Source organism: Simochromis diagramma, unplaced genomic scaffold (genome assembly GCF_900408965.1).
Source record: "Simochromis diagramma unplaced genomic scaffold, fSimDia1.1 OVJJ01000487.1, whole genome shotgun sequence".
Lineage (NCBI taxonomy): Eukaryota > Metazoa > Chordata > Actinopteri > Cichliformes > Cichlidae > Simochromis > Simochromis diagramma.
Window position 1 is genome coordinate 575,535 of NW_024387305.1, and position 26,547 is coordinate 602,081.

General features: G+C 37.9%; 1 protein-coding gene across 1 annotated transcript in view; it reads left to right on the forward strand.

Moving 5' to 3' along the window:
• Window positions 1-26,491, forward strand: part of LOC120716853 (zeta-sarcoglycan) — a 368,890-nt gene extending 342,399 nt beyond the window's left edge. The window contains exon 8 of the mRNA XM_040004511.1: window positions 23,912-26,491. Within this exon, the coding sequence (XP_039860445.1) occupies window positions 23,912-24,118 (207 nt within the window). The 3' untranslated portion in view covers window positions 24,119-26,491. The remainder of the gene's footprint in view (window positions 1-23,911) is intronic.
• Window positions 26,492-26,547: the final 56 nt, after the last annotated feature.

Here is a 26,547-nt window from a genome sequence, read left to right on the forward strand (position 1 = left end):
TTCAGAAGTATTACAAATCCCCAAGGACTGTCTGGTTCCAGTGAGTGGGTACTCATTCGAACAGCGAAACATTTCTAGGGACAGAGAGTGCGTGAGTCTGCAAGTTCAGTGGCATTTGTTTTTATCCTGTTGTTAGGATGTGTTCATGCATGGAGAGGAGACATTCAATTGCCTGCCTTGCAGTGCCGATGATATATATAAGATTGTCTTTTAACCAAGTTCATTGTCAGAGAGCATCATGAAAGTTTTATTGCGAGACAGATGATTTTGAATATGTGCATATTGCTGATTTTTTTCTGATGTGGCTCGTGTGACTACCATGTTGTTGTTTCTGTACATTCTTACAGCTTCAAAGAATAAGAAAATAATTTTGACAAGGCTTTTCCCTCTTATTTCATCTTTCCCTCTACAACTTTACTTTTCAGCAAGTCTCTCATTCTGTCTATCATTGAATTATTACCTCATCTTATTTTCCTTTCTCTCATCATTTGTCTCATTCCTCACCTTTCCTATGCCCTACTTCTCCTTTCTTTTCTCCTCTTGTTTTTTGTGTAACCTTCTCTTTCTACATCTTCTTCTCTTCCTCCACCTCCCTCTTCTCCTCTGCAGCCCCCCAGTCCTTCATCTCTCAGTAACCCAGCCTATCTAATTAACTTTCCACTGCTAGGGTTATACATCACTGTAGCTGTCACTTCACAAGAAAAGGGGAGGGGAATTTTAATTCTTACCTCTTTTCTGTCATCTCTTCCTTTCTCTCTCACTCCCTCTGTTTCATATGTTTAGTCTTTGGTCTCTTTGTGGTCTTTGTTCATCCATTATCTCTCTCTGTTTCTGTCTCCATCTCTGTCTGTCATCCCTGCATAAATAGATGTCTCCCTATTGATGGTGAACATTAGCATGAGGCAGAGTGTAACAAGGGTTTTGGTGTGGGCCTTTAGCAAGACTTGATACCATGAAAGGCTTGAGAAAATGAAGGATTTGTGGTGCACTGCTTCTCAACCTCCTCACCCTTTATTACAGCACTTGTCAGCTTTAGATTAACAGAAAGAAAAACCTTGTTCACCAAAGGTATAAGTTTTGAAATGCCAAAGAGGGCTTATATAAAAAGCTTTAAATTATCAAAATATAGAAATGAATAAGGTCACACTTGAAAAGAATACAGCTTGAGTAGAAGATGTGAATGAATCTAAGAATAATTACTGTGGAAAAACGTGTTATCATGGTAAAATCTAAACTCCAAACAGTTTCCTTAAGAGAACCGTCTGAAGCTGCAGTTTTTTACTACTAGAGTGCAGGAGCACATAATGCTTCGAATAGCCAAAAGGTTCAAGCAAGGGTCTAAGGCTGTGGCAGGCTTTTGCAGATTTCTACAGAGTAGCCGAAGGGAACACATGTTCAGCTGATCACTGTATCTGAAAGTGAGTCTGTTCCACAGCAGGAAGCACAAATACTCTATCAACGTCCAAGTACGGTGCAACTCCACAACTTTAATTACCAGTGCCATGGCTAAATACCCGGGGTCCAACTACAATTCCTTCATTTTGAAATATCATCAACCTTTTTCCAGAAAATGAAAGATGGTGGTAGCAGTTTTTATATGATTTTTTTTTTTTCTTTGGGAACCCCTCATAATGAATTAACTTATTAAGCTTGTATTTATTTTCTGTAAGGAGTACATTATATTTGGGGTGTCACCCTGGTCAAAAACGTTGTGGCTTCATGTCAACCTTCACATGGAATCATTAATCATGGGTCAATACTGAAGCTTACAAAGTTTCCACCTACTTATTTAATGGATTAGGTTTGCCTGCATTGATTTCAGTCTGAAATACATACCTTGCAAAAGTCTGGAGCCAATCATCTTTGCTTTACATTTTACTAGAAAAATAAAGAATAGGTGCAAAAATGATGAAACTATAGTATAGAAGGCAAAACCAAGTTTGTACAATTTGAAGAGGCTTGTTGGTATTTTAAAGGGACCACCTTTATCCTTCAAAACAGCCTGAATCTTAAGCAAGATTTCTTCTGATTTCATAAAGTAGTTCTTGAATGACATCCAAGGTTTCTTTTTATGTTGGCTGTCTTTTGTTCCCTTCTCGGTCAGGACGAACCCACACTGCTTCAACAATGTTGAGTTCCAAACTCTGCAGAAGTCCATGAATGATAGTGTTTCACTGTGTTTTTATATTCTTCAGGAGTATGTTTGAAAATCATTGTCAATCTTAATAATAAAGCCATGGACAATCAGATGCTGGCATTGTATGGTAGAGCAAAGGCTAACTGTACTTAATGATAATTCCATCAAGTTTGACAAGATCTCCAAAACCACTGGATGAAATCCAGCCAAAACATGACAGATCCTCCACCAAGTTTTCTATATGGCTTTAGACACGTGGTGTTGACCTCCTGTCAGAAGAGAAATGTCAGTCTTGGCTTTACTTGATCTCAGTGTAACATTTGATACAGTTGATCACAACATATTACTCAAACTACTGGAGAGCTGGGCAGGTCTTTCAGGAACTGTACTAAACTGGTTCAAAACATACTTAGAAAACAGGAAATACTTTGTATCAATAGGTAACTTCACATCTGAGCAGACAAGTATCACATGTGGAGTTCCCCAAGGTTCCATCTTGGGACCCCTTCTGTTTAACATTTACATGCTCCCACTGGCACAGATTATAAAGAACAACAAAATAAACTATCACAGCTATGCAGATGACACACAAATATATATCACAATGTCACCAGGAGACCGAGGCCCTGTACAGGCTCTTGGTAAATGCATTGAGGAAATTAATGACTGGTTGTGCCACAATTTTTTCCAGCTAAGCAGAAACAAAACTGAAATAATAGTCTTTGGAGCCAAAGAAAAACAATTACAGGTCACCAGAGAACTTCAATCTTTACACCTAAAACCACCAACAGGGCGAGAAATTTGGGTGTAGTGATGGAGTCAGACCTAAACCTCAGACCAGCTCTGAGGTCTTTACACTGGCTGCCTGTCCGTCAGAAGATAGACTTTAAAGTTCTGATGCTGGTCTATAAAGCTCTGAATGGTTTAGGACCAAAATACATCAGTGACCTCCTGACCCAGTATGAACCTTCCAGATCCCTCAGGTCATCTGGATCCTTTTTTTTTATCAGTTCCCAGAGTCAGAACCAGACATGGAGAAGCTGCATTCAGCTTTTATGCTCCATATATCTGGAACAAACTCCCAGAAAGCCTCAGATCAGTTGAAACACTCAGTGTATTTAAATCTAGGTTGAAGACTCACCTGTTCTCAGCTGCATTTGAATAAACCACCAAATTCAAAATTTACATTTCAACTACTGAATTTATCTACTGTTCCTTTCTTGCTTTTTTTCCATTTTAAATCATGATTTTTATTTGTTTCGGTTTTTTTAATGTCTCTGTAAAGCACTTTGAATCACCTTGCTGTTGAATTGTGCTAAATAAACTTCATTTTATCGTTCCATGAGACCAGTTCCCACTGATTTTTAGTCCAGTTCTTGGGTAAGTTGTGTAAGCCTACTTCAGCCTTTTCCTTCCTTAAGGAGAAACAGGGAGTAACACTTCCATTGAGACCATTACATTCAGTAAACAGTAGATGGGCCAGGTGTATCTCTCAGGTCCAGTGTCTTTGCTGGATTTTCTATTTCTTAATGACTTTCAGATGCTGTTCACTTACTGTAGAATTTTTTTTTAAAACCTGCCACTTCCTCTTTTGTCCCCCTCTTGTCCAGTTTCAACAAGGGAAAAAATATGTGTTTTTGAAAACAGTTTTTTCCCAAGTCATCTATAATGCGTTGGACATCAGAATGTGTCATTTAGTTAGATGCCTTTTTATGTTTAACAATTCATATGTCAGTGTTAAGTGCCCTAACAAAGAAAAAACATTCCCTTGAAAATGGCCAGATACAAGGACTGGACTGAAAATGAGTGAAATTTCCAAAAAAAGAAACCAAAAAAGTTAATAAACCATTGCTCAAGAGCACTTAAAAAATTAGAAGAAAGTATAGATAACTGAAATAAAAACATAAAGAAATAAGGGTTGGCTTGAGGCTTTTCCTCAGTACCGGTCTCCATTTTATTTCTACCTCATATGACTTGCTAAACTCAAGAGAGTGATAATGTCCACAGTATAATAAAAGTGACAAAATCCACATAGGCTTGGGTGGATATAGTACATGGATCAAACACAGAAATATCAACTGAGAGATTGCAGTTAAATAAAGACCAGTCTGGTTTGAACAGAAACAAAAGTGACTTTTCATTTGGGATGATAAAACCTAAGTGCTATATTAAGCCTTAATACGGATCTGGAAATGGGCAAAAAAAAAAATCTGAAACATAAAAGGTGGCAATCTCATAATTGCAAATCACATATCATATAATATACAGAACTAGAAAAATTCAGACACAACCAGGCACACATGGTGAAATGTGCTGAGCATAATCTTCAGAACAAAACGAACAAAAGTAAAAGGTTATCCAAAGTAGTGCATTCAGTAAAATGAAGTCAGTTTGTTCAAATCTTAATAAATTTTTCATGGCTTACACTATTTTAAATAAGGTTAAAAATATGCTGTTTTTAAAATAGATTAAATTAAGAGCACATTATGAAGATAGATGATAAATATACCCAAAAAGAGGTCAAATGAGATATGAAAAAGTGGCATATTTATTACATTACTTTTTTGCCTTCATGATCGCCTTTGATGGCCTTTGGGACACTGAAATGCTGGTCATCCAGTTCATATTCACCCCCCTGAGCTTGTGGAGTCTCTGCTGTCATCCTGAGTCAGCCAATTCAGTGCATCAGGGATTCATTTGTGGCCTGTTGAGCCTTGACCAGAGCACACACAGGCATAGCCAGATAGCTCTATCATACTGTGTCCTCAATGTCAGTCTCATCTACTCAGTTTGTCTATTTTTTTTTTAATGAAGTCAGTGTCACCAAATCTGGTTCCAAACTGTGTACCTCTGTTAATATTTTAAAAATCATATAAGCCTATAAATTAAGTATGATGATGTTTAACTTTTTAAACGTAACCTACAACATCCATCACTGTGTATCGCAGTGTTTTCTGTCTAGCCAATTTCTCTTATTTGCTCTCACATGAACCACCTTCGTATTGTTTCTTCCAAATAACTTCATCTACAGGATCCCGACAATTATTATTCACTTTTTTCATCTAGAGTGCCTCTACCCACATGGAAAATATATGTGTCGCAGGGTCCTCTCCTAAACTTCTCCCAACAAATGCAGGCGTAGTCAGGAAGCATTCAGTGTGGATAGTTTATTCGGCCGGCCTCCCAGGTGCACAAAAAGATTATTTACAAAGAAAATAGAAAACTAACTCAATTCAACACAAAACAAACATCTGTACAAAACACAAGCGGCTGAGCCAGTCTGCATGTTACCCTCTCTGTAACATCTCACATAATGCCCAGGTAGGCCCTGACAGCCTTCTTTTATACCCCATTGCCCCTCCCACTAGGCATAATAGTCATCCCTTTACCATTTCTTTTCCCAAAACACTCTTTTTTTCCTCAGCTTATTTCCAGCTGTATTCCTACAATACATATATATGCATATACAGACATTTATGGCCACTTCCAGGCAGTCTACAGTGTTTCACAATAACAAAAAAAACCCAAACAAAAATAATGCAGTTCATGTGACCTTTCAAGCGCGTGTGAACCCACTATTTGAACCCCAGAACACCATACCATCGGCTTGCATAACCACTCGTCTTACTGGCGATCACAGAGAGTCTATGCGACCGGCTTTATTAAAGGTAAGCAAAAAAGAATATGTTGGCCACCCTCTGCGCCGCTCTAAATTAGGGATCGGTATTAATAAGATTTTCACGATTCCGATTCCATTTTCAATTCTGTTTAACGATTCGATTCTTTATCGATTCTCTTATCGATTCTTTTTTAAAAAGGAGAACACTAAGATCGATTAGCTTAGAACTTTGTTTTATATCTTCTCTTTGAACAAGATAGAAATTTAGGAGTAACATGGCCTTACAAACCCAACAGTGAGCTCTTAAGAGATCCACAGCCTACGGCTCTTCAATGGGGTGTCACAGGGTCCCCAGGAAAAAAAATTGTAAATGTAAAATAATAAAATAAATATTCTTCTGTAGCAATAACAAAGTATAACATAAATTATTCTGTAGCAATTACACAAGAATATCCAGTAATGTCCCTGTCTACAATTAAACACATTCACTTACCAAAAATCGGGGGCATCTGCTGTGGCAAATGGGTGCAAGCCTTTTACCACAAACTTAGTCACTGCTCGGTGACATTCGTCTATCCTGGCCTGAAAGGAGACGCTACCGGTAGACTGCAGGGAGAACTGCCAGCATCTGAGCCAGACTCTGTCTCTCTCATCATGGTCACCTAAATGCACAGTAATGGCAGGTTTTGTAATAAGGCAGATCGTGCTAACATAATATGCACTGTTAGTTGATTATTTACCTGCCGCATTAACGGGAGAGAACGTGCAAACGTTACCGCTGCTGCTGGGTTGAGATTTCACGAGTCCGGAGCGGAATTAAAAACACGACATTCATTTAAGGTTATCGCGTGTTTTGTGAGCAAATGCTTTTGCATATTCGTAGTGTTTCCTCCCTTAAATGAAATATCTACTTTGCAAGTATTGCAAGTTGCCCTGTTGTCATCCGTTCTCGTAAAGTATAACCAAACTTTTGAGCGTTTGAGCCGCTTAGGCGCCGTGTTTCCTGCCAGGTAAATGATGCTCCGCAACGTGGTGACGTCATTCGGGGCGACTGGAATCGATAAGGGAATCGTTTGCAAAAATGGCAAACAATTCCAAGGAATTGAAACAGTGGGAACCGGTTCTCAACAAGAACCGGTTTTCTATACCCATCCCTACTCAAAATATACCTCTCACCCCTTTTTGTTTATCCTCCCGGTCGACTAAAAGACGCGCAGCCACGGTAATTGTACAACTAATGGTGGTGGTGAGTGTATGCGCCCAGATCAGCTGTTTGCGGCCTGGGACGGTGTAACTCCATCACATCATGTATAAATCTTATAAAGTTTGTATCTGTCTTGTGTGAAACTTGTATGAAAAGCATACAAAAGTGAAAACAGATATAAGATCCCTTGAAAAATTATATAAATGAAACTTGTATGTTTTGGATACTTCCTAAAACAATATATGAAAGTAATGAGAAAGTGGCCACTTTCATGAGTAAATCATATAAGCCTTATATGATTCACTATATGAAGTAGGCCACAACTTATGCAAGTTTTTTATAAGTTTTTACTATTTCTGTTCCATATGGGTAACACTGGCCTTTCCCACAATGATGTTCCAGACGTACCTTTTGTGGAGCAGTTTGTACTTGCAAAGTATTTTTCTGTAGTTTCTCTTTCATAAAAATGTTCTCCTTCTGATGTCTCTCCTTGGTCTGTGCTGTCATTCTGTTTCCCAAGAGAAACACATCTGTAGAACCTATGCCTTTATATATTATGATTGACGGATTACTGTTATGTTAGATTACTCACATTATCACATCATCAGACCTTATGTTCATTTGCCCTTGTAAATCTGGCCCCTAAAGAGATGGGATAATAAGCAGCTTGAAAGGCAGGAAAAAAAAATAATTTTAACAAATGGCATCCAGGGTTTATTCTAAAGATCATACTGTACCCTTGAGCCATTTTATCACAATGAAGCCCAATGATGCAATGTCTAGAGAAGCTCCCTTATCAGACAGTCCATTTGAAAACGGTCCATTATGAAGAGATGTGTTATCCGTACAGAAGAACATCTGATTGATACCTAGATTACAGATTCAAGTTCATACCATTTTTTCTGACGTTTATGAATGTTACAATCAGTGACATTTTTCATATAAATTTCATATTCTTTTACTGCTTGATCCAACAGTGGTTTTGCATTTCACATGACCTTTTCCAGTTATCCCCAGTTAACCACATCCACCTCAACATGACCCTGTGAAACCGAAAGAATTGTCTATACTGGTTAAAAGATCAAGAAAATAAACATATTACAGTGTTTTCTTTCATATCTGCATGAACCGCATGCACATTGACTCAACAATATTCTCAGCTTTTTATAAATTTGAGCTGAGGTCTTGTTCTAATACAGAACTTGGACTTGCTTTTTAGTTAGGTTTTTTTTTTTTTTCAATTTAAGAAACTAATATTTTCAACTTTTACAGTTTTTAAACTTTTTATAAGTTAACCATCAGATTGAATCCCTGAATTTTCTTCAGTAGTAAGTTTGGTGGGGTATAAAGGTTGTTTGGGTTTTTTACATGGGCTCCTGGTAAATCCACCTACTTATTAAAGAACATTTATCATGACCCGTATTTCCCTTTGTGTTCCATTTTGGGCAACACCTAAAGGTATTGCAGTGATACCACACAGGAATATTCAAATACATTAGAAAAAAAAAAAATCTCAGCTCTGTTCTGTAAAGATTCACGACTGAATGGCAACCAAGCTTTTCTTTAAAAACAAAAAATACATACATTCTGAAAGAAGACTTTATCCAAAAGCATTCCTTTTCATCCAGTCTCATACAAGCGTTCCTCAACTGCTGACACCATCAAATGAACAGAGAAGAGCGGATGAAGGGAGGATAGAAGGGGGATCGGATGAGCAGGAGGTGGAGAAGGATGGCAGAAAATAGATGTTTCTGTCGATTTTGCAGGAGAAAATAAAGGCGTGCAGGACAGCAAGGCTTAAAGCCAAATCAATGTTGTCAGCAGCTGGCACTTAAGAAGAGGCCATTAAAGTTTAAAAAGTTTGGAAAGCAGTGCTGGAATTAGGGCCAAATGGGTTAGAGGTAGGGGAGCGCTGGCTTCCATTAAAATCAAAGCCAACGAGAGCTGACAGATCCTCTCAGGATTCTTGCAGTCCTCCTGTGTTTTTTTTTTTTATTGTCTTCTCCCCTTTTGTCATCTCTCTCTCTCTTTCTGTCTCTTTCACTCTCCTTTTGTTGACACTTTAGTCTATGTGAGCTTTCTATTCTTTTAATTATTGTTTCTTCTCACCTTTGCGTCTTCATGACTCAGAAATCACTGTCCCTCTGTGATAACCACAGACTGTAGTAAAAGATGGACAGAGCTTTTGGGGCTAAAGTAGGAAGTCCCTAAACCTGTTTTCTGGGCCGCTCCTCTGGTTGCAAAACTATTTTGAAGTATTATAAGTATTTTAGAAAATCACCTTTCAGCTCCCTTGCATGTGACCTCACCAGAAACTTTCCTCACTTTATGGACTTCCACAAGTCTTATTTAAAACAAGTACATGACCATTTATTAACCCTTTAGAGCTGGTCGGAGCTGGCACGCTCCGTTTTGCATAACTATTTTTAAATCCCTGTAGAACCAGAACCACGTAAGCTAGCGCAATCATTGTTTTTGCATATGAAACCGGAGGAATTGTACTTACATCTTATGCCATCAGCTTGTCCTAAGTCATGGTTTCCTTCCACATATGGCTTTGCAAAAACTGCATAAAAAGCGCTTGCAGCAACAAAAACATAATATTCCAGAAACACGCTTTGCCGATCCAATCAGCTGTTCATAACACTTCCTACGTTGGAATAGACGTCAGCGTGAACTGTCGCATGTCCACCATTACCTGCCCGAAACCGGAAGTGATGTCATTTCGCGGAAAATGTAGGGTTTTTTTTTTTGTTTTTTTATCATCGGGGCCTCATAAGCCTATACTGGCCTTTTTATAAGTCATGTTTGACTTGATGCTTTTCTGAATAGTTTCTGGGATGCTTAAAACTCAAATTGCACTGCTGGAAATAGTTTATTTTGATGCATATGCTGGTTTTTTTGCAAATTTGCATTCTAATATTTATTTTCGTTTTTCCTGCAGGACATAAAAATTGGTGTATCTCAAAATTAAAACTATGAAGACACTCAAAATAAATTTCCTGATGCTGGAAACTGTTTTGTGCTACTTTTTTGTATTTACAGTTTTGAGGGATAAACCTCTAATATTTCTCTACCTAGAAACATATGTAAAAAAAAAAAAAAAAAGAAAAAAAAAAAAAAGAAAAAGAAAAGGAAAAACGATTTTTTATTTTTTTTGTAGTTTATTGCACTTTTTTGCAATTTATGTAGTTATTATGGACTTAATGCATACATATTATTAAAATTTGGGCTATAACGGTTGTATTGATGTATAGCAACTTGAAATGCTCCCAAAAATGGCACTGCAGCATGTAAAAATATAAAGATAAGCTCTGGCGGGCGTGATTCTGTGGTAGGTCTTAAAGGGTTAACTAATTGAAGGTTGATAAACCTGAGTATACGTTACTGCGATGGTCAAATTGCTAGCATATGAGCATACAGTCCCTCGGTTTTTGAGTCAGATCAACTCCCTTTCATTATATCTTCAGTTTGAAGCTGCACATCAGGACTTTAATAACCAATGGGCATATCCATATCCATCTTTTTATATACAGTCTACAGTTATAAGTGAGACTGTTTCTATCCGAGAACAGAAAAGTATTTTGCAATAATGTCCGTGTTTATTGAAAGGAAGAGAGAAATAACATATTCAAATTAATTTCTATGCAAGTTAAACCTTGAAAGAAAGTCTTGACATTGTTTTTACTCAGATACTTTGTTATTGTTTCGCTGACACCCTGGCCCTAATAAGGGAGCATAACAGTTTGGAGGCTCATGCAGGAACCACTAAAATCAGTTTGGAAGGAGTCAAGTTGAAAGGAACATAAATGAAATGATGCAAGAAGACACGTATGCCACATAATATGCACTTACTTAATTGTCTATTCTATTTCATTTTTTAATACTCTGTCCCACAAGAGGTACTCACCATTTTACTCACCATTCACATAATGAATGGTAAGTAAATTCCCAACATTTTGAACCACTGGACTTGTATTTTCTAAAGCAATGCACTTCTATCATTAATGTGGCTTTATTTTATCTGGATGACTGCTTTAATGTTAACATTTTAAAGAATTACAAATAATAGGGAACACGTAAGCACTTAGATGTGGGAGTTCAGTAGCTCAGACTAGTTATTAAAAATTCAGAGCAGAGAAGACTGCCAAATGAATACATAAAAAAAAAAGTGAGAAGTGTCTGAAGTAAGCTGAAGTTTGCGGTGAACAAAGTCACAGGAGATATTTGTACTAGATCAGGTCTGGCTGAGAAGAAAACAGTGGAAAGACAAAGCCTGACCGAGAGCGCGAGGGTTGTTGGGAGCACAGCAGACGCAGAGTAGGCACGTGCGGAAAACAACAGATGAAGTCGAGTAACCAGGCATACAGGATTCAACATTTCAGTCAGGAGCAGTAAACATAAAAGGAACCAACAAACTTGACATAAGTAGCCAAGTTTGCTGCCAAACAAGCACACAGAATAATCTAGTGAGCACTGAATAAACACTGGGGTAGATATGCTACTGAGGCCGATTGAGTGATTAAATGCATCTGTGCCAAACTGGTAGTTGCCAAGAGCTGGAAGGAGGTGCAACACAGGGCAAAATACAGATACAGAGGAAAAAAAAAAAAAAAAAAAAGCAGGGGCAAGAAGAAATGGAAAGGAAGACACAGAAGTCCTCATGAAGACTGAGCTGCATAGCGTTGGAGGTGAGCAAAATTAATAAGACACTTTTGTTGTTACGTAAAAAGTACAGAAATACGTTCCAGTAAGGCAAACCTTCCCAAAGTGTGGGGCCCGCCCCCTAGGGGGGGGCGCAGAGCCATTGCAGGGGGGGGGCGCAGCATGAAAAGGGAAAAAACAAAACAACGCTTGGACACTGCTAGCACGGGGCGCCCACACAAATGCAAAGCAGGAGATGAAGCATAGCTGAATATGTTTCCATTATTCTAAGCCAAAGACTCGAAAATATGGTGAAGCATATCTTCCCTTTGGCTTCACCTGCACAAGTGCCAAGGTAGGTCTCCCCTGCAGAATTGGTTTTCCCTCCGTCAAGAGCACGCGCTGGGCTGTTTAAATCACGGAGAAACTGTCGGGGCTCTGTGTGCGGGCAGGCGGAGATGAGGATCCAAATGCAGGACTCGGAAAACAGAATGCAACTCAAAACCTCAGCTTTATTGCTGGCAAGAAAACAAAACATGAAGTGAAGACTGAACACTGAGACCAAAAAAGACACAGGCATAATCTGATGGTACGATGCAACACTGGGTTGAGAACAACACAGGGCTAATATACACAGGGTGGTAATCAGGGAATGGGTAACAGAAGGGAGACACAGCTGGGGGAGATCAGGGCTAACGAGACGGGGGAGCTAAGCTGCACACACTAACATAAGACAAAGACTTTCACAATAAGACAGGAAACAAGAACCACTAAACAAAGATGCAGACACGACACTGAGAGACAGACTAGACACTGAACAGAAACTGCAATACACATGAGAACCCAAAACCTAAGAACTGATCCCTCACCAAGAATAACAGAAACAGATCTATAATGATAATAATAATAAACAAAGCACCAGAACATCAGAAAACAATCCATAATGCAAAAATAAACCAAAATATAAGAAACTCAAAATGCTGGGTCAACACTGACCCAGAACCGTAACACAAACAGTATCCCCCATTCTTGATTTTTAGTTCACAAACACTTGTTGTAATAAATAACTACTGACATTTTGGAGATATTAGCTCTTTATACAGTAAAGTTACAGCGGGATACAAATAATATCAGGCTGATCCTGCCAGGATTTGTTCCCTCGGTTCAAATTACGGACAAACAGTATCCCACAGTTGTTCATGTTTTTAAACCCATTTTGCACAGAGAGGCATTTTTTGAAAAATGTATTGATAGCAATGTTAAATATTATTACACAGGAAAAAAAACAACTACATGTAAAATAATTACACCGTGACGCCTCTGCCTTTCTAAATAGAGGGACAGTAACTGTGTGTGTAAATGTAAGCGTGTAAAACCTGAAGATAGAGACAAAATACTGTTAATCTGACTATCTGCCATTCTGCAGTTCATCTCCTGTAAACAATAACGTGGCGCACAGCGTGACGTGGAAAAAGGCACATACCTTTAATGTTGCGTGACGAACTCTGTATTCCTCATCCACACATAAACCCAAAAAAGGAATTTTAAAAAATCTCCGTTTTCGGTGATTCGAAACGCCGTTTACATGTGGACGAAACAGCTGCGTTTTCAAAATCACCCGTGTAGGTGCGGACGTAGCGTAAAAGAGTTAGTAGTTTATTTTCTTACTACCTGCAGATTACTTGTATTTGCTTAATTGTTTACTAAATGTTTGAGGTGTGAAATAAACCGCAATGGAGCAAAATATGGGTGTGTGTGGTTGGAGGATGTGTTTGTGCGTGTGTGGGTGGGTTGTTTTAAAACAAAGGGGGGCCCAGCAACAAAAGTTTGGGAACCACTGCAGTAAGGGAAGCTACAAACAATTAGAATGCCATTGAGTAAGGTCTATGAGTTCTAACAGTGGCAGTTTTCCAGTGAAACTACAACTTTGTAAATATAAATCATAGTGTATTCATTTATTTACTAAGTGGGAACAAAATCAACTGCAGTGATGTGTTTTCCATAAATGCAAGACATATAAATTCCATGATGACTTCCCCATCTGTGGGCAGGGTGTTAGTCCCATTTTTAACAACTTATTACATGCAGAAATTACACAAACCATTGTAGCTTACATACTGGTTTGCAGACGCTAAAGAGCTTTTGCATGCTCATACATTGGTGTAGAGTTTGCTTTCATTTGCAAAATGTGTAATAATGAGAACTAGAAAGTGACTTCATGTTGCATATTGCTGCTTGCATGTTGCATTTTACTGCATTTGTTTATTTAACCTCCTAGGACCTGGCGTCCACATATGTGGACATCACATTTTGGGTTGTCTAGACGAAAATACTAAATTTTGCTCTACAAGGGCCTGATATCCACTTACGAGCGCATTATACTGCACTGTTCTATCAAAATTTAAGACCAATGTCCTCATATGTGCATCTCATTTTTGTCAGGAACAAAAATCAGGTTAAAAAAAAAAATCTGGCAATTCTTTGTTTTTACATTCTTCAGTTCCCAATATGCCCAAAGTTCAAAGAGAAATTAAAAATGCATGATATGGAAGAGTTCGGGTCTTAGGAGGTTAAAGATATAATTTTTTCTATATGTAAAGGTGTGAATGTGGTATACCAATTTCACACCTCCCCTGTCACCAGGAAGTGGAATCCACAAAGCTGTATTATCATGTTGTTGGCACAACAAAACCATTTCAATTCAATTTTTTTATTTATATAGCGCCAAATCACAACAAAAGTCGCCTCAAGGCGCTTCATAGATACAGAGAAAAACCCAACAATCATATGACCCCCTATGAGCAAGCACTTTGGCGACAGTGGGAAGGAAAAACTCCCTTTTAACAGGAAGAAACCTCCGGCAGAACCAGGCTCAGGGAGGGGCGGCCATCTGCTGCGACCGGTTGGGGTGAGAGAAGGAAGACAGGATAAAAGACATGCTGTGGAAGAGAGACAGAGGTTAATAACAGATATGATTCAATGCAGAGAGGTCTATTAACACATAGTGAGTGAGAAAGGTGACTGGAAAGGAAAAACTCAATGCATCATGGGAATCCCCCGGAAGCCTACATCTATTGCAGCATAACTAAGGGAGGATTCAGGGTCACCTGGTCCAGCCCTAACTATATGCTTTAGCAAAAAGGAAAGTTTTAAGCCTAATCTTGAAAGTAGAGATTGTGTCTGTCTCCCGAATCCAAACTGGAAGCTGGTTCCACAGAAGAGGGGCCTGAAAACTGAAGGCTCTCCCTCCCATTCTACTTTTAAATACTCTAGGAACAACAAGTAGGCCTGCAGAGCGAGAGCGAAGCGTTCTAATAGGGTGATATGGTACTACAAGGTCATTAAGATAAGATGGGGCCTGATTATTTAAGACCTTGTATGTGAGGAGCAGGATTTTGAATTCAATTCTGGATTTAACAGGAAGCCAATGAAGGGAAGCCAAAACAGGAGAAATATGCTCTCTCTTTCTAGTCCCTGTCAGTACTCTTGCTGCAGCATTTTGGATTAGCTGAAGGCTTTTCAGCGAGTTTTTTGGACATCCTGATAATAATGAATTACAGTAGTCCAGCCTGGAAGTAATAAATGCATGAACTAGTTTTTCAGCGTCACTCTGAGACAGGATATTTCTAATTTTAGAGATGTTGCGCAAATGGAAGAAAGCAGTCTTACATATTTGTTTAATATGTGCGTTGAAGGACATGTCCTGGTCAAAAATGACTCCAAGGTTCCTCACCGCATTACTGGAGGCCAAGGTAATGCCATCCAGAGTAAGAATCTGGTTAGATACCATATTTCTAAGATTTTCAGGGCCGAGTACAATAACCTCAGTTTTATCTGAATTAAGAAGCAGAAAGTTAGCGGCCTTTGGTCTTTACTATGACTGCTATTATTACTATAATCATTATATAGGGAGTGCACGTTAATTTTTGTTATCATGGTGATAATAGGAACTAGTTACTATGTTTAAATACAATTTTTAGATAACTGAATTTAATTTAATTAGTTCAACCACATGTATTTTAAGTGTGGGCTGTATTTTCTCACCTCAGGAGCAAGAGCTGTTTGAAGTCTGAAGCAGTCTGAACAAATAAGACAAATAAAAAAAACGAAGACCAAAATCTCTAAATGCAGAATTAAACCTGATAAAAACCGACAACTTTTTTCACTTGCAGCTTTTTTGGCAAAGTTTCTTGATCACCTTAAACTCTTTCAAAAGATGTCTACAATACCCAACATGGCACATTTGCACATCTGTATGTGCTTTCTACCAGTGAGTTCAGCGAGGTGAAATCAGGTCAGCTTACACAAACTTTTGACAAAGTTAGGTTACCATGGAGTTTTATTGTTTGTTGACACAATGATGGGGCTTATTAAGAAACTGTAGCCTGGAGGTATTATTGGGGTGGTACACTGGGACTAAATTTTTTTTTTTCCTCACTACTTCATGTTTTACCTGCGGGTAAGGCAGAATAGTAAGTAAATTAGAATGCTGGCAGGGGGTAACTCGCTGTTGTACCAAGTGATGCTGTGGAAGCCTCACAAACATATAACTATACACAAGTTAAATGCAAAACATGCACGCAAAATCTTCAACCCACAGATGAAGAGACGCACATGCATTTTTATGCACTGATACACACACATACACACAAACATGAACTCAAAGGACATGTCCACAGCTGCCCCCCTGCTCTCTTGGTCTCCAGAGCCTTTCTGTTTACTTCCAAAACTTGTTTTCATCAGAGTGTGAGGAATAGATTAACAGATATCTGCCAATAGCTCTAAGTAGTGTATGTTTTTTCAGAGGTGTGATTAATGGAAATTTATTAGCCTACTTCACACTCCCTGAGGTGATCGTCATAGATGTGTTTGTTATTTTGTCACTCTCGGTTTGAGTGTTTCATCGTGTGTGGGAGTTTTGTCTGTCTGTCTCTCCCTCTCTCTCTCTCTCTCTCATTTGTTTTACCATCTGTCGCTGCATATGTTTGGGGGCTCATTTATTCTGCAGCTCTTACTTCCTGCATTTGTTGTGTGTTTGTACACATCATTTTTATAGTCTCTCTTCTTGTATACCTGTAGAAGTTTGGGTGAATGAATTTGTCTATGCCTGCACCTGTGTGTGTTCTGAATGTGTTTGTTTGTATGGTACAGTAGAGTAGGCTGATATTGCTTTATGTCCCTGCTACATCTGGGTTACTAAACTCTCAGTCTCTCTCCAGCCTCTGTCATTTAGTCCGTTGTCAGCTCCCATTCCAGCGTCCGTCCATTCAACAAGCCTAATGGTCTGTGTAATACACTCAGAAAGCTTCACAGCCTCCCACCTATTGGTGTTGTTGGAGTGTGTGTGTGTGTTCCATGTCCAAGTGCAGGGGGAGCAAGAGAGGAAAATAAAAAGAGAATGGGAGGCAAGGTGAGCTAAGGCTAGATGAACATAGAGGTTGAACTGAATCTATTTGTGTGGGCAGAATTCTGTGTGTGTTGTGAAGTAGTACTAGTGTCCTTTCAACCTCTATGAAACCTCTCTTCTTCTACTCTTTTATCCTTTTATCCTCTCAGTCAAAGATTATCAAGTTAACACAGTTTTTAGTATTTTTCAGTTCTGATTCAGTTTAAGTCAGTTGATTATATTTTGACACTGGAAACCGAATATGCTTATTCAGTTTCTTGCTGAAAAGGTTCATATGAAGATCAGTAAAACTTCTCACATCTTTCAACAAACAGACAAAAAACTTTCTATGACTACCTGAACTCACAACTTTCCATATTTTATCAGTTCATTTTATCAGTTCCCTATTATCCTGGGGTATTTCTTAGCAGGTGCCAGACATAATTGCAAAATGAAAGAGAAGTTCATAGGGAACCAATCAAATTCAGATTAGCCCATGGTTATTATAATAATAATAATAATAATAATAATAAAAATGTATCTATTACCATTTTATTTATTATTATATTTTTGATGAAGGCAGCTACATTGCTTTCATTTTCCCAATAGCCACAGCTCATTTCTTCCTATACATGTCATACATTATGTGAGTACTTTGGGGCATTCGATACAATAAATAAATGCAAGAATGAATCCATAAAACCCATTGCAAAGAGAACCCATTCATTCTGAAATTACCACTTGGTTTTGTGGACGTGCCAATAAGGATTCGCTTTTAGCAGATGAAAAAAGAAGATAAAGACAGCCAAGAATGGTTTGAAAGGAAAAGGTAGTTGTGTAAAATCATTTTTAATATAATTTGACAGCTGCTTTGATGACAGTGATGCCAGAAACTATATTTATACACCTTTTTAGGACACTGACAACTGAGAAGTATCATGCTACTTACACACATTCAAGTGCAGAAAGTGTCCTCTAGGTATTTGTAGAAAATGAAATATGGCCAAAAATGAAAGATGGCATTGTTTGCATTTAATGGAAAACCTTATGGCGGTAATAAAATAAATTCTTGAAAAAAAACTTTTTTACTCTTATGTGCTTTACTTTTGCAGATGCAATTTTGCATCCTCGTTTTTGTCCTTAACTATTCTTCCTCATGCATCTGGTTTCATCTTAAATACATCTAAAAAGGTGTCCTAAAAAGACGTTTTTTCTCCTTTGAAACAACTCCACTGTATACAGAGAGCTCTTTTTCTCTCTCCTGGTCTCTTTCCAGATGTTCTATCTCTGATATGTCCTCTGATGTTTTGCCCTCTCCACCTCCCTTCTTTTTTTAATCCCAGAAAAATCTTGTCCTTTCACCACCACCACGTCCCCCTTCTCTCTTTCAGCTAACTTGCCTTCAACCCTTTTGTTCCTTTGTTTTGCCAAAGGAAATCATCCATGAAAAATGCTTTGAACCCCCATAATTGCTACTTCCTGCATGTTTCCGTCTTCTCAATGCTGGAGCAATGTGCTTGCTAAACTGCTGCTGGAAAGAGATGGGTGTAGACACATTTCCATTCATACTGTATCCACATAAACAGCCACCCACACAGACTTGTATATTTGGACTGAAATGTGCAAGGAATGCATATGACACACAGAAAACCAAAATTGCTATTTTTAGAGCTTTAGATTAACTTGTAAGATGACAATGTTTATATTTTATTTTAATTTTTTTTTTTTGTTTTATTTTGGAGACTACATTTTTTTTTTTTTTTAAATTCTGTACATTTAACTTGAAAGATGGAATATGTAGCTTACCAAAAGAAGTAGCATAAAAACCAAATTTGGACCAAAATGATGTTTTATCTTTGAGGACTATTTTAACTAGGTTATTACCGCATAACTGTTATAAACACACTATTACATACAAAGCTGAAAAAACAGCTGTAACTGTTGGCCAAAGACAAAAGGAAGAGGAGAAGAAGAAGGCATGTTTGGTGCCAGCGAGAGAGAAGGAAAGGCAGGACTGCAAAGGTGAGAGGAACAACTTTAAAAATAGGCTAAATGATGATGGTAAAGAGAGAGAGTTTGCTGATAGGATGGAGAGAAGGCAGATAAATTGTGTGCGCAAGAGACTAGACGTGTGAAGCAAGGCAAGAAGCACTGGAGATGGATTCAAACTGTTAGTCTTTACTGTTTCAGTTCGCTTATATGTTATTTAATATTTAAATTAAATTGGTAGTGTTTGTCAAAAGAAAGAATATTGATTCTTCTGTTTATAATTATACCATTTTTTTTAATAACAATGACTATAAAAGTGAAATCTGAATTGGAGTGCTATTTAATCATGACGACATGTACTTTGTGCAGTCATGGTAGTAACTTCAGTGCACCCCATGAAAATTAATAGTTTAATCATAAAAATAATGTGTAAAACACACACATTTTAATGTAATGCAGGCATGTCAGTAAGTACACGTATAAACAGAAGAAAGAATGAAAAGCACTTATTCGTACTTGTTCACAAACAATATTATATTCACAGACACATCCTTTCCCACACTACTTGTTCTCAAGCACACACTGTCTCACGTGTATAGACAGCTAACGTCGAGCCACCTAATACTTACAGACACTTTCATTTAGAATGAATGTCATCACTAATCCGATCTTAAGCTTCATCAAATGACTTTCTCCCCTTTCTATCTATCCATCTGTCTGTCCATCCATAGTCTCACTTCTGTTATCCTTATTCCTTCACATAATCACCGTACATACATTTCTCTTTCTTGAATTTCCATCTTCTTCACTTCCTTTTTTTATTGATCTCTTCCTCGCTCTACCCTTCCTTGTAAGCCATTGTCACCCACTAATTGCCTTTTTGTCTTTCCAATGTCATATCCTCTTCTCCCCTTGTTTTCTTCCCCATTATTTCCTACTCTTCACCTCTATTTCCTCCAACTTCATCCTCTCCTTTTGCTGCACCATTTTGTTGCACTGATGTTTCTATTGTTTAGAGGAGAACCGATTTCCATTTCCTCTCTTAAACATGCATGCACCCAACTCTTGTCGCCGCCACATTCGAGTGCCATACCCAAGTTTGTTTTAGATGTAGCTTTCTGTTACTGTGGCAAGTAGGTTGTTAGAATTAGATTTGGGCTCTGTTGCCAACCGTGACTGAGTCCTGCTCCTGTAAGGCTATAACTGAGCCCTGGCAGCTTTTGTTGGAAGCCAAAGGGAAGATGACAGGTGTGCACCAGGGACCTGTTAAAGGAATACCTTGACATTTAGAGATACTGCGGTATTTTCTTTTGTTCTATACATAAGTAAAGAAGTTCACACACCCGTTTTTTCACTGGCTCTTAAAGTGTCTCCTTTTCATTGTTACTATGTCTCATTAAAACCAATAGGCATGACAGGCTAATGAGATAGCTCTACACAGCTCTGTTAAAGAGGTTGCCCATTTTATTTAATACAAAATCATCTATTTCTTTTTGCCCCCCTAAATCTTCTACAGAGACAGAACTATGATATTAGTAACTTCTAGTTTCTATTAAAGTCATTTTATCTGCACTTGTTGGAGGCTAAGCGGTTCGAAGCTGTTGCCATTTTTTGTGTGAGACCAGTTACCATGGTTACGGTTGTGTGCCTTTCTTTAATGTTAGTAGAAGAATTATTATACTCTTTTTCACAAACACAATGCCCATGTCAAACTGCCCTACAGTAACAGAACAGACTGACTCTCCGCTTGTAATTTCCAAATTAAATGTCTGAACGGAACCGATCACTCCCCACTCTACAACTTGGTAGGCTCTTGACTGCAGAGTTACTGAAAATACGAATAAAAAGAAAGAACTTCTTTTAAATAAAATGAAATTATTAAGTGATGCTGAAGCCTATTAAGACACGAGGGAGCGCATTGGGGCTGGGAATAGCATTTACTGTAATCTGACTATTAAAACATTGATCAGGATTCATTTCTCATTTCAGTAAAATATACATTGTTGAGTGATGCAGAATTGATTTGATTATGACTTTATGAGTGTACTGCAGCAAGTGTAGGTAAAGGTAGTACTATAAACCATTTTAGAGATTTTTTTTTATTTATTTTATTTTGTCTCTTGTGTGTAATGTTGATAGAGATCAGGCCACGTTTTATTTTTATGATTAATTAATTAATGTTGAGATTATGAAATTCCAGTTTTTATTTATTTATAGGAATTTGAGTCTCTTAAGTATCAAAGAAATCAATCATTTCAAAAGTTCTGCAGATTTGTCTTCATGTTAATGTATGTACTGCTTTTATCTAAACAGATACTCAAAGGAAACATAAGCAGCACACACAGAGCGCTTGAGTGTGTGTGTGTGTGTGTGTGTGTGTATACACTATATGTACGGATGTTGTTTATACAGCTCAAGATGTGCCCCGTCAGCTAACGTGAAATCATTAGTTATACTAATTGGTTCCTCACTACCAGCGTATCTTAATCCCTCATTCCTCTCTTCCTCTTTTTCCTACATTCATCTATTTCCCTCCTTCTGTGTCGCCTATCTTCTTCAAACCACTTCTGATATGACATTTTGTCTCTCACTCTTTTATCTGACCCTCTTTTCCATCTCTTCTTCCTTACTCTTGCACTCATGGCAATTATATTCACACTTTTTCACTTCCCCTGTCCTCATTTCTAAAATGAAGTAGACAAATAACAGGGATGCAGATGTCTGCTGAGATTACCGTCCAGCCTGTGGGTATGTGTGAGAGAGCGAGAAATAACAAGCAGAGCTTCCTTGAACATTACAGAGTAAATAAATAGGCAAGTGAAGCTGTCAATAGAAGCGAAGATTGTCTAATGATTATTGCTTAAAACTCACCTTGTATCTTAAGAAGACAGGAGAAAATAAGGCAGACAGAGCAAAGGAAAAAACAGTTTTTAGAAACAATTGTGTTTTTTTTTAGCTGTCCACAAAGTTGTAATTAAGGCTAATACATCAATAGCTGAAAATGAAACTGTGTTCTTTTTTGATTACTGTAATCTCTTGTGATTCTTTAGAACATGATTTTTGTGACTGGGAAGCCACATCACTCTGTGCAGCCTGATAGTGGATTATACAGTATGTTTTCAGTAACTGTGCTTGATTATGGTTCAAAATGTATTTTCAAAAAATCAAACCAAGGTTATCATGTTAATCTACTGAACTACTTCTGATCTTATAATGTTCCAACATTAGAGTGCAATAGATTTTTGATTTTTTGACTGGGTATTTCACTAAGCTTGTCTGGACACATAACCCAGATCCAGTGACACCAACAAGAAGCTGCTAAAAAACAGTGATTAAGTCCATCAAAGGATGCATTAAAATAAATTAAAAGTGGCCTTTATTGTTTTGTTTTGTTTTGTTGTTTTGTTTGGTTTTGTTTGGGTTTTTTGTTTTTTTGTTTGTTTGTTTGTTTGTTTGTTTTTTTGGGGGGGTGCATTTTTTGTATCAGCTTGCTGAAAACTGTACAAAGGTTCAAACACTGGAAATCATTTGTTTAGCTAACTTGACATCCAGATATAGCAAAGAAGTGTTTAAGTATCAAATATTATTATCCTTATATTTATTTTTGTGTTAATATCAATAAATATTTACTTGATTTTAGAGAATCCAAAATAAACGACAACAAAAAAAATGACTGAACACAGATTTGAAAATATGTTTTTTTGAGTGATCTCATGTTCAGATATGAACATTTTATTCTTATCTATCTTCTCAACTTTACCTGTAAGTCTTAATATTTGTTGGATGCTTTTTTGGTATTCAATAATGTTACTGACCTTGCCAACTAATCTAATAATCAAATTATTCTCTTTTAGAAACAAGACACATGGAACTTTGCTGGCCTTTTGACCCTGTTCTTACTTTATTTTTATTTTAACTTGTTTGCATTTTTCTGTGTAATTTTGAGTATGAACTACTTTTGGATTTATTGAGATTTTTTCCCCCCTTTCAATCTGTAGTGGTTCAGTCCAGTAGTGGTGGTACTGGCTTAACCAATCAGCTAGTACCACCTTGTTAAATGCTAATTGGTCAGCATTTGCGAATGTGTGATTGGTCCACTTTCTTCTGTTTCCTGTTTTTGTGTTTAAACACAAACTGTTTGATATTGTGTAATGAACCTGATGAAGGCCACAAGGCGAAATGCGTTGGTCACCCAATAAAGTTGTTCCCTAATACTTTAAGTGTCTCTGGAGTCTTCACATCATCAGATCTTTGTCTTCTCCATGCACCTTGGAAGTAGATGAACTTGTGCAAGAAAATTTTGTTGGCCTTTCAACCCTTTAAGAAGTCTGTTAAATTTCAAATAAGCATATGTTTTTAAAAGAAACTATAGAATTCAGATTCAACAGTTTGTGATCATTTTTTTTAAATTAAATGTGGCACTTAAATGATCTATCTTAGACAGTCTTATTCTTTTAAGTCTGGTTTGTGATAAGTGTGATACAATATCAAATCACCTGGAAAAAAAGAGCTGTTTCCAGTGTGTTTTTTTTCTGTTGCATGCTTTTACTTCACTTCTCTTTTCTCCCACTGATTTCCTTCCATTTCTCATAATCTATCTTGCTCTCTGCCTCATTCACTCCCACCCTACCTCTTTATCAAAAGAGACCTGTTCTAAATAGAAATTCCTTTTTGTGTCTGCATAGATCTTTCATGATGACAACCGTAGTCAACAGCAAGAAGTAGTCATTGCCTTCAGCAATGTGACCTCTCTTTCGACGCACCAAGCATTCCTTGGTTCCCTTTTTTTTCTTTTTCCCTTTTTCAAATTCTCTTTGTTTGTGCATTACTTTCAGCACCAAGACCATCCCTAAGAGCTTTGCCCCCTACAGCTGGATTCTTTGTAACTTTTGTTTCCATGTTTTATGCATGTTTTTTCTTTTATGTTTACAGATCTTTCTAGATGCCAACACTATCAGACTGGGCAACATTCCCCTTGGTAGTGCTGTGGATCCCCTGGAGGGAGCACCTGCAGGTACCACCTACACCAAACAGACTGTGTACGAGCTTTGTGCCTGTGCTAACGGCAAGCTCTACCTGTCCCCTGCTGAGAAAGGCTCTACTTGCCAAACCACCAGTAACTTTTGTCTCTGGAGCTGAAAGCGGGAGGTCGAAATACACACGGGACATATGGACGATTGAGTTTGAAGCTAATATAGCCAACAGACTGAATCACCATGGATTTATGGCTTGATGGGAAGCTTTTGCCAGCTAACAGACTGAATCAGCATGAACTGTAACAAGGCGACAATTTCATGTCTGTTCACCAATCAAATAATATGGATTACAGCTTGGCAGGAAGCTAATGGTTGCTAACAGGCCAAATCAACATAGACTGTAGCTCGGTGTTAAGCTAATGCCAACTAAAGGACTAAATCAACAGAGACTAGAGCTTGAGCAAAGCTAATACCAGCTCACTGGTTGAATTAATGTGTTGGTGGGTAGCCAATGCCAGTCCAGAGCATGGATAACTTTGTGGGACACAAAAGCCAACAAGATCAGCTGATGGGTTTCATGCTTAGACCACTCTTGGACATATGTGAGCAGTCTCAGTCTGGGGCTGTTGTTGAGTGTCTTTCCCATTGTTTAATTGCTGCCATGATGATTGCTGAAGGTCGCAAAGACTTTGGGTTTTTTTTTTATGAACAGCAACCTTTGTGTGTTCAGAAAATAGCCGACATGTCCTGACAAAACATACACTTGTTGCTATAATATGATGAAGGAACACATACTTGGCAGTGACATGGACATGAAAACTTGGTTATCAGTTGGCTAACAGACATCAATGATGACATTTGTTTACCCCAGTGGGTAGCTAACAAGAAAATCAAAATATAGTTTTGTCTCTAGGGAAGCTAAGGCTAGCTAACGGACCAATCTATACCAGAAAGGCCTTCTCCCTCTATTTCCTCTCCAGCCCTTCAACTCAAACATTGACATGTGACTCTTCTGCATTAATCCACACCTGATAGTAAAAATGTTCTCTATCCCCACTTTTCATATGATAACTAATGCAAATTATTGTGATTTAACCATTGTATTCACCAGCTTCTTTTCCTAGTATTTTTTTTTTACATTCTTCATATCTATTTTTACTTTCTTTTAGTTTTTTCTGATGAAATCTTTTACTTCTTCTCTTTTTTCCCAATCAATGTTTTTGTGTTCCTTTATCATTTCATATTTTGCGAATGTGCCCCTCTCCATGCGCTAGTTATTTGTTCTGTCTATGCACCTACTAGCACTGTTCAGGTAAGGAAAAGGCCTATCTATTTCTTCCAGCAGTGTAGTTTAAAAATGAAAAAAACGCCACATACAGACTGCTTCAACTTCCCCCTCCACCTTTGTCTCCACATCTTTTGTTTCTCACAAGTTATTCTATGTGGACATATGATGGTTAGCTACAGACAGCAAATGGAACATAAAAAGGGAGGAGAAAATGAGATATCAGTCTTCGATCATACTCAGGTAGGTGCTGTAGCAGACAGACCACTTTCTGGTATAGGGCCAAACTTCCAACGCCAGGCAGAGGCAGCAGTCAGCTGAAAGACAGACCAATTTTAGTCCTCTTATGGGGTATTATACGTCTTCATCCAGGTTGTCTTGTCGGTCATACTGTCTTTACATCTTTTTTGCTTGACCTTTCTGCTCTTCATGCCAGGTTTGTGCTCTTCCTTCTCAGCCACCAAGAGACATTTTCACTCTTTGTGCTCAGTCCATTTTGTCCTTTCTGTATTTTATTGCAGTATACCTGCCACTCACTATTCATTGTTTATCTTCCCAGTTAAGAAGCATCTCACCTGTTTATCTCATATTTTTATCCCAATCATCAATCAACTAGCATACATTAATGTTGTTTCCACATCCTATCCGTTATGCTTTCTCCAGTCTAAGTTGGAAATGTCCCTCTATAGTCATAACATTCTCCCTTTCAAAATATCTCTAAATCTGGGCAAGAAAATATGGAAATCTTGGGAAATACTATTTTGGGGTGTATTTTTGTTTTTTATATTATTCAGTCAGTCCCAGAAGGGGGATCAGTGTGAATGGCCATGAGCTGGTTAACCTGGTGCCCAAAATCTGTAATGGCTGGGGGAAAAAAAATTTCAAATCAACAAATTTGTGTGGAAGAAATCCCCCTGCAAGAAGTGATGGATGGATTTGGTTTATATGTGTATGGACTCAACGAGAATAAGGCCCTGCAGCTTACTTTCTTTTTTAAACAAAGCGATACACAGGTGCCTTTGCTACTGTTGGTAAAAGCACATCACAGTCTGAACATTCACACTACCCTCAGTGGACCATCTGCAAGTGTCTCTGAACTATCTATTTTATCAATCTACCTATCTAGTTTGTTTTCCCTTTCTGCCCCTTCCCTCCTGGTTTTGTAGAACTCTCAGTATATCCAGCTGAACAATGAATAATTCAATCATTTAAAGTTTAATTTTCTGATGTGTTCCCCTATGGTTTATTCTTGATAATAAAAAAGCACAAATTATGCCATGTATATAACAATACCAATAAAATACAAA